This window comes from Ciona intestinalis, chromosome 6, assembly GCF_000224145.3.
Source record: "Ciona intestinalis chromosome 6, KH, whole genome shotgun sequence".
NCBI lineage: Eukaryota > Metazoa > Chordata > Ascidiacea > Phlebobranchia > Cionidae > Ciona > Ciona intestinalis.
This window is the reverse complement of record NC_020171.2, coordinates 7,080-16,714: the sequence shown is the minus strand read 5'-3', so window position 1 is coordinate 16,714 and position 9,635 is coordinate 7,080. Positions and strand designations below refer to the sequence as shown.

The following is a 9,635-nucleotide window of genomic DNA, read 5'->3' as shown; positions in this document are numbered from 1 at the left end:
GTCACGGAAGTTAAATAGGGCTACGCAACGGTTGTACCCACGCTTATTTCTTTGTAATTAGCAAATAATATTTGTTATACATTGGGTAAGTGACAAACATGAAAAGTGTTTTGGCTAGAGTAATTTTCGTTGTTGTTAGCGTATAGTGTACGTAACACGTATAACGGTATATATGTTATGTGCGTATTTATTATGAGGTATTTGATTGGCCATTGGGTCTGGCAGTTGATATATTTCGTACAACCTTATCCAAAAATGCCCTAGTTATTATTATTCCTATATGTGCGTTGTATTGCTAGATAGTTTTAAGCATTGATTACCACGTTATGTAAAATTGTGTCAAAAAAATAAATAAATTTGCTAAATTTCCCCCGGTTTTCTGATATAAATTTTTTGTGCATGGTCGGACGAAGAACGGCCACTTTCAGACTGCGCTCTTATATGGTTTTATGGTTTACTTACTGTACAAACGTTTTGTTATCGTTGCGACTTGCGCGGCGCAGTGTACGGATAAACACTGGACGAGTGTGTTGTGGGTACGTTGTTTTGATGCGTTGTTTTTGTAGACAGATTAAAATGCTGTTATTTTTTTACCTTTAAAAATTAGTGAAAGGAACTACTTGATTGTATTATATTTGTTGTATTAAATAAATATGTTTAATAGCTCAGGGCTTTATATTCGTATTAACTGCATAGGACTCATGGTGGGTCACGCTGCGAGACCTCACCCACATAAAATAGAATAGATTTACAGCAATATGTCTTAATATTTATACCAATTTACCATGGTTATTTTTTAATAACAAATAAAGTACACTACAAACCTAATGAACTAGGTAAATTATGATTATGGGGCACATATCGATTGACGTATCAGGTATGTAACGTCTGTTGGTAATTTTTTGGGGGGTTTTGACAGTTTTTAAGCAAAAATATGGATCACTGGCTTGCCCAAGCACCCAGCAAGCAAACAAATTGTTAGCAACATCGAGTATCAAACCTGGTATCTGTTACTTATAAAAAGAGCAACCAATTAGTGAACCACAGTGCTGGAGTGTTACAGTTAGTACAACAATTTATTTATAACTTTGATTTCACTTTATCTTTTTAGAAAGAACAAAGCTTTTCAGATAATATTACACTTATAATATAAACTGTTAATATATTTGTGACTTTGTACTTCCCACTGAGTGCATTTATCATGGCAGAACATGGTTCAGTATGTTGTGGTGCTTGCCGTTTCTTATGTTGTTCTATGTTCCACTGCATCTGCTGTAAAGATAGCCCACCAGAATTACCAGTTTATAATGTAATCTGCATTGGCATTACAAACTCTGGAAAATCTACATTACTTAAAGTGCTAACACACGAAAATTCAGACACTGTTGTGCCCACTGTTGGCTTTAATGTCAAAGACATTCGATTGCCTAATGCTGTTTTAAAAGTCAAAGAATTAGGTGGAGGGGACAACATAAGACCCTATTGGGGCCGATATTACACTGGTGTACAAGGCGTAGTGTTCGTAATAGATGGTATGTCCACACACGACAAACTAGAAGAGCTACGTCCAGAGCTAATGAAAGCTTTAAACAGCCCAGAATTAAGGTCCAAACCCTGGCTTATACTGTGCAACAAGCAAGACCTAGAAGGTGCTTCAACGGATGAATCTGTTATTGAAGAACTGCAATTACGAAGCCGGATGAAAGAGAATGAAAGCATTCTTGTAAAATCATGCTCCAAAACTAACGTAGAAGGACTGAGACTTAATTTTGAGTCATTCGGAAATGAACTTCAGCGCTTTTATGAAAATGAAGTCGGACCTATGAGAGTATAACGTAACAAAAAGATATCGAATTTTGTCATTGCCCGCTTTCTATATTTCTCCTAAAAACTACTGTCTCGCCAGTGAGTGTTTATTATTGTGCATTTCCAGCTGTTTTAGAATATCATAACAAAGTTGTGTTCTGCTGACAGCAAATACTTAACTGTGAGAATGTTATATAAGTTCTTTATTAAAGTTGCAGTTTAAAATGAAGTGTATACAATTTAGCTTGTTTAATTCCAAACTAGCTTTACTATGTTACCTATACTTATATATATATACGACATACAATACAAATGATAAAACTATGTGCAATAGTTTTTCTATGTATATTATATCTTATCACGCTATACTCCAACAGTGCTGTAAAGGTGGCTGTACACAGTATCCGTCATGCGAATTCGCTTGCAAAGTTGTATGCGAACCCATTACCGAGTTCCGCATGCGGCAGCAAAATCCAGACAAAACAGACAAAACGTACGAATTCCGGATACTGTGTACAGCCACCTTAAGCCTGCAAAGTGCTTCCAAATCCTAAATTGAAAAACGCTCTAACCAAATTTCACTATTTTTTAAAAATATCTTTCAAAAGAATTTGTTAACCACTGTAATAAGCAACCCAACAAAATTAAATGTCAAGTCACTATTGGTTCATTACACAATGGTAAAAAGCTTTATATAATAACAGCTTAATAATCTATTTCTGACCAAGATTTTTCCAATTTAGGAAAATATCTAAATTCCTAGTTGGTATAGCTTTAGAAATATGATGAAAACTGAAAAAAATACTTGTATAAAGCATTTAAAATAAGTCTGTCTTAAATTTTATTTTTTTAATTTTTAATCCCAGAGTCAACAGATTATTAAAATTATAGTACGTTTTATAAAAGTAAAATTCATTTTTTAATTTTTACGCATATCTATATATACTAAAGAAAGATGACTATATAATGCTTCTATAGAAAATGTTCAAAATATTGTGCCATTTTTGTATAAAAAACGTTTATTTATTTTAGTAATGTTTAAAACAGTGCATTCTTTATAATAATGTTTCACAAAATAGGTGCGGAATTACTTTCAGCCTATTGATTTTTGTTTCAAATACTGTTATACCAAAGCTAGTTTACCAAAGTTAGTTTATCTCTTTGAATATCATACTGTATAAAATACATTTAAGGTCTTATATTGTGTTTGGTCTAGTCTGTAAAATTACTTTTTTTTGTAATATTTTGTTAATTTTATTTTAAATGTTCATTTTTTCTGTATTGCGCTATCATGGCTGTCATCTTACATTAAAGCAGTAGGCTATTTAGGTTATTTTTTTCATTCAAGTGTTTGATTTTAACTTGTTACCAAAATTAATTTAATAGGGCTATACAACTTTGAAGGTACAATCCCATAGCCCTAAACTTGGCACTTGGCAGAGTGGGCAGAAAAAACTTTAAATATCTGCACTGCATTAATCAGTAGACTAGACAGTAGACATTATAGTCAAAAAGACGAATTTAAGTTTTTATATGATTATTTGTTAAACTATCACTGCCCCCTTCTGCAAAAGTAACCCCCATGTTAACCAATTTTAGCCATAAATATTAACATAGGAAAAATAATAGTTTTGTAATTGTAAATTATCGGATGTTGTTTTTTATGTGGCATATTTATAAGCTAGTTGCAAACTCTAACCTGCCTAAAACTGCTTGCTTTTCTAGGGGTGCAAAAAAATCTAGTCTGTGTTCATAAAGTTGTGCCCACTGTTTTAGAATGTAAAGATATAATATACGTTTTTATTTAAGTAATTTCACTTTATATTTCAGTGCGTCTTTCTAACACATGACACAGTTTGTTATAACACTGGTTTGCACATAATGAATGTAGAATGTTGTTTAATGTATTTATATGAAGTATGTAACAATTGTGTATGTATTTGTGCCATAATAACAACTGTTTTATTTTTGTTTAAAATCAGGTCAACATTTTTGTACTGTTATGTGTTTAACTATTAAGTGTTAAAATTGAGTAAAAATAAAGTGTTTCAATGGCTACTGCTGTAACAATGTCCCCGTCCAATTGCGATGCAATGAAACAGCAAAAACCTGACATTGTCAGCTCTGTTCAAGTCCCATCTGGCAACACTGGACAATCTTCATCAGGAAATACTGGAAAATTAGAGATTAAGTGTAAACCCATCATGTCAGCTTTTCCTGTGCGGGGAAAACGATTCCACCGTAAGCGAAGACACAGTACAAGTGAAGAGTTCCCTGGCAGCATCAACGCAGCAAAATCACAGAATGCTAAACATCGACGACAAGGTGCATCACATCACAAGAAAGAAATAGCAGGAGATATTATTCTACCTACAAATTTCCTGCTAGGGGGAAACATACGTGATCCCTTAAACCTTAACTCAATGCTTGATGAAAAGGTTAACCGAGCACTTAATGCTGTAACGCCATCATCAAGTCCACTGCCACCTAGAAATTCAACAATAAGTATCGTTATACCAAATGATATGACTGACCCTCTTGGTTTAAATGCCGCACCAACAGAGGAAGTGGCAGAAAATTCAAGCCTTAATCAGCCAAGCGTTCAGAAAAAAGAAAGAGAACGTAGCAACAGTAAAAGCAGAAATCGTAAGCGGCGCAAAAAGAGCCTTGTAGAGAGAACTCTTCCTGACCAAGAAGACACACTACAAGACGAGGGAAAAAATGAACCAGACTCTATCACTGGTGTATTGAAACTGGATAACAAGTGTATGAAAGTAAAGAAAAATAAGCCAAGTTTTCTGGTCCTTGATGGGAATTGTGATCAAAATTCGTTGTCTGTTCATGTGCCTCAGGTTTGCTGTTTGTTTTTTATAATCAGGGTTTTTTTAAACATTTAAATGGACTCATTTTATTCAATACCTGTTTTTTAACGAAAATATGGCGGCAAAACAATACATTATTTAAAAAAAAACATTTGCCTACCACTTAAACCACAGGGCAGGATTCTTTAACATTTTAATAGGCCTATTTTAATTAATACACATTTTTTAATAATACTGTTTAACAAAATTAGGTCAATTGTTATATTAGTTTAGTTTTAGGTCTAAATCTTCATTTAACTTGCAATATCATGTTTTTCAGACCTCTGCTGTTACAGACCCAATCGTTTCTCCCGTTATTCCGCAGAAGACAAATCGAAATGTTGTCTTCTCTCCAAAATCTCGCAAACGTAAAGCGTCTGCTTCTATCCATGCAAAAAACATTGCACAACTTAACATGGATGTTGTCCCTGGAACTGACTTGCTTGTAGTAGCAAGCGAGACGAAAGAAACACTTGAGAAAAAAGGTGCCAAAAAGTCACTATACAGCCATGAAAACGAAAGTACTTCAGAAAAAACATGCGTTCAATATTCTGCTGTTTGTAGTCCCTCACAAAACTCTCAGAAAACAGAGAAAAAAGGGACGAATGTAAAAAGTGCAAAACCAAGCTTTAAAAAGAACAACGCTAGGTTTCAGTATGGAAATTACAGTCAGTATTACGGGTACAGAAATCCTAAGAAGTTCCAAGATTGTCGGATGACTTGTTTGAAACGAGAATGGTTTAAAGGTGAGATTTTCATGTAATAATAAGACTGATTTTGCATTTTTAAAATGACATTACCACTTTACCAGCTAAATCAGATCCTGCAAGGGGTCAGTTATACTAATTTGACAGTCATACCAATTTTGCACAACATACTGTATTATATTATATACTATTAACTATGAAGGGATCTTTTCGTTTAAAATATTTCTAAATCTTCACACCGTATTTAAGAGACAAATAAAGTTATTTTATTTTAATGTTTCATATTTCCTTTACAAGACAAAAACTTTTATAAGCAAAATTTATGTACTAAAAATTTGAAATAAAAAAATTAACTATTTTAAATTATTCTTTGTCATCTAGAAAAAGATGTTCTTGACGTTGGATGCAACGTTGGTCATCTGACTCTTCTCATAGCAAGGGATTACTCCCCAAGGAAGATTGTAGGGATCGATATAGATGGATCTCTTATTAATATTGCTCGTACAAATATCAGGCATTACGCAACTGCTAGTGTAAGGTAAGACAATTTTTTTTTTATGACGGATGACGTCACTCTAGCCCAGAGTTTATGTGTTCAATGCTGCTACCATTGTTGGTAGGGATGCACATTACAGAATAATTAGGTATTTTAGGATATCCTAGAATACTTTATTTCGAATCTAGAATTTCGAATCTTTTTGTACTTATAGGGAAAAATAATTTTACCCATATAAGTCAGTTTATAGACTCTTTCATAGCAGCCTTGTTGGATCATGAGCTGTAAAATGATCAAAAATTGTACTATTGGGTAGTTTTTGCGTCATGAAACATAGCTGACTATGAAAAGACGTTGCGAAACATTTACTCTCGAAAGGCCCACAAACACAAAAATATATTTTTTTAAAGTATTAAATTTCATAAATTGTTAATATAGTGTATGAGATGAAGTGTGATGACGTCACTAAACAGAATACCGAAATTAGATTCGAATCTCACAGATTCGAAATTCTGTAATGTGCATCCCTAATTGTTGGCGCATGTTTTCTTATGCAATGCTTCATTGTTTAACTCATTGGTCACTTAACTTATGGGTTGTCTAAAATTGCCAACTCTACATTAAAAAAAAATGTAAAAAGTATAAAATAAATTTACACATTCCTACAAATTGAGGTATATGAAACAGAACTATATAACAACTGTCGATGCCCTACTACCCGAAAATGGATCAGTTATTATCATTTAGGCCTACTCAATTTTTTATGAAAGTGAGCAGAATTTAGTATTAAACAATTGTTAATTTTGTTCTGTTTCTTCTTAATTTGTTTAAAAAAATTTTCCATTCAGACCCCCATCACAACTTGCTTCCTCGTTTCCGGACTCGATGCCAAAGATGTACGGTCCTCTCGTTGCTCCTCCTGTGGAGACGGGGAAAGATGACTCTGCAGAGTTTCCTAACAATGTCTTGTTCTTTGAGGTGAGTGAAAATTTCAGAGCAGTGGTTCTTAAACTCTCTCAGATAGTACTATGGATTGATTATCAGTTGTTGGACAGCATGCTGTGGCAGTAAAAATAAATCATTATCCATGTTTTCCTAGTTTTTTATCTCCTTGGTCGCATCGCATTCTTCTGTTAATTGAAATGTATTAATTTAACAAAAAGGGTGTCGTGAGTTTTGTTTGGATCTTTAATAAAGGGCGTGCTTTAAAAGGTTTAAGATCCCCTGGTTTAGGGCGAACAAAAAAGATTTAATACTTTCATTTAATAATGAATATGTGCTTCTCTGTCATTTTTTGTACTGCTAGATAAAAATGTAAAACCGTAAATTGATTTTCTATAAATCAACCAAGTCTTAATTTGATGTATTAGTAGACATAGTTAGATATTTAAGATAAGTGTAATGTAAGATACTAAAATGTAACTTAATAAAGGCAGACAATAAACAATGAAACTGTTTAAAGTAATTTTCTATACAAAAACTGGGGTGCAAGTATTGTAACTATTACCAAAGATAAAGAGTGTCTTAAATAAATTTTGGAATTCTAATTTAAAAGTAAAATTCGGATTTTTGACATAAAAACTTAACTTTCCAGGGCAACTATGTCCCAGAAGTTGACGAAATACTTCGATTTCAAGAACCTGAATATGACGTCATAATGTGTATGAGTGTTACCAAGTGGATGCATATGAATTGGGGCGATGAAGGGCTCAAAAAAACTTTCGAGAGATTTTTTAAGCAACTTCGAGCTGGTGGGAAGTTAATAATAGAACCGCAAGAGTGGAAGTCTTATGGAAAAAAGAAAAAACTAACGGTATTTAGCATGTTGTATATGCAAAACTTAGGATATGGAAGATGGGACACCTTTTTGTTTTATTTTTTTTTCGTCCCATTCTGTTGTAAACCAAGAACAATCAAAGAATTATAAAAATATATTCTCTCGATTCCCATAGACAGTTAATTGTTTAAATACAATTAGGATTTTGGATGTGTTCTAAAGGTGCCCATACCATATTTTTTTCTTTGCTCTCCCTACTACATATATATATATATATATATATATATATTTTTTTTTTTTCTTAATATTCTTTTTTTTCAGGAGAGAATATACAAAAACTACAACTCTATTGAATTAAAACCTGCCATGTTTCCTGACTATCTCATCAAAGTAGTTGGCTTTGAGAGTGTTGAATATTTGACGCTCACAACACAAAACAGATCAGAGGGTATGAGAATGGTTGTGTTATTATTATAACTATAATTGACTAACTGTATATAAACTGTTGTTGCTTCTGTAACTGGTATTCTATTTGGGCAAGACACTTAACGCCAATTGCCCCAAACCAGTGGTCACTAATGGGTTGTCAAAATTATCAGCCATACATAAAAATTTTTAAAAATCACTCACAAAGTAACATACGTGGTAACTCGTAAGCTGGCACAACAATCGTTATAACATGGGCGTTCTGTTTCATACACCTCGTGCCAGCTTACGAGTAACCATGTATGTTAATTTGTGAGTGATTATTTTTGAGGGATTTTTTTATTATTTTGATGTATGGCTGACAATTTGAACAACCTATTAATGACCACCGGGTTGGAGCAATTGCCATAAACTGTCTTATGTCTTTTACTAAACTAACTAATACTTAGTTATTTTTTCAGGTTTTAAAAGGCCTATACAACTTTACAGAAAGCCAGAATGAAATGTATTTTCAACTGACCTGCCACACAATCTTAAAGCATTAATACATTTCTTGAATGTCACCTATGTTAAAACACTGCAATGTCATGACCCGTTCACTGCTCATGTGTTATATTTCCGTTTTAGTTGCGCAGTTTTAAGCGTTTTGAAATCTCACCTTGACCTTGTGTTATATGCTGCTATTTAACTATCCTGGAAATAACATGTTCTATGGTGAGGTTTTCTGTATGGGTGAGAATTTGGACAACTTAACAGTGACCACAGGGTAGAACCAATGTTGTTGGCATTAATCTTAGTACTGGATTATAGCCTAAACGAGATAAAAACTGCTGTTGAGTGAATGAATGTAACTTACTTTATCCTCGCGTGGCCGGAAGCGACAGTCGTTATTATACGGGTGTTCATACACCTTGTAATAGCTTACGAGTTACCAGTATGTTACTTTGTAGGTGATTGTTATTTTATGTTTGGCTGATAATTTGGACAACCCATTAGTGACCAGTCAGTTGTGATTATCCTCAATGTTAACACTGTCAAAGCAGGATACCTTTTGTAAGACGGCAATTTGGACAACCCATTAGTAAACACTGGGTTAAAGAAATTCAATAGCCATTAAGAGAATGAATGAATGTGTAACAAACTTGTCACAATCAGAACTTTTATTATGGCGGTATTCTAGGCAGCGGTTTACAACGGACCGCTCGCTAGCGTGTCCAAAATATAATGACCGAGAAAACTAAGGTTATTCAGATTCCAGACTATGCAGAACCCGGATGTATGCTACAACAACGAATATACGTTACAACAAAGAATACGTTACAGTATATATACCTGGATTCCCAGTTCTGGAGGCAGAAGATCGAGATCCACAAAGTTATTCAACGTGGAGCTTCCAAAACTACCATGTCGGNTCTTCAACAACCGATTTAGAACATTAAGCTCTGTAAATTATTGAAGATTAATACTTGGGCTTTGTATAAATAAAATAGAGTACTTAAATAAAAGATGTTAGTGAACAGGTATATTTACTTTTTTATCAATATTATATGTGACTCGATTTC

General features: G+C 33.5%; 2 protein-coding genes across 2 annotated transcripts; both read left to right on the top strand.

Annotated features, from left to right (window-relative positions):
• The first annotated feature begins 1,111 nt into the window (after positions 1-1,111).
• LOC100185439 (ADP-ribosylation factor-like protein 15) lies at positions 1,112-3,787 on the top strand. Its single transcript, XM_002129734.5, has one exon. It carries the CDS (start codon positions 1,202-1,204, stop codon positions 1,832-1,834), a length of 633 nt encoding a protein of 210 aa, XP_002129770.1. The 5' UTR covers positions 1,112-1,201; the 3' UTR covers positions 1,835-3,787.
• Positions 3,788-3,789: 2 nt separating this feature from the next.
• LOC100175253 (7SK snRNA methylphosphate capping enzyme-like) lies at positions 3,790-8,796 on the top strand. Its single transcript, XM_002129664.5, has 7 exons — positions 3,790-4,658; positions 4,948-5,413; positions 5,756-5,912; positions 6,719-6,848; positions 7,465-7,683; positions 7,969-8,095; positions 8,535-8,796. Exons 1-7 carry the CDS (start codon positions 3,858-3,860, stop codon positions 8,573-8,575), a joined length of 1,941 nt encoding a protein of 646 aa, XP_002129700.1. The 5' UTR covers positions 3,790-3,857; the 3' UTR covers positions 8,576-8,796.
• Positions 8,797-9,635: the final 839 nt, after the last annotated feature.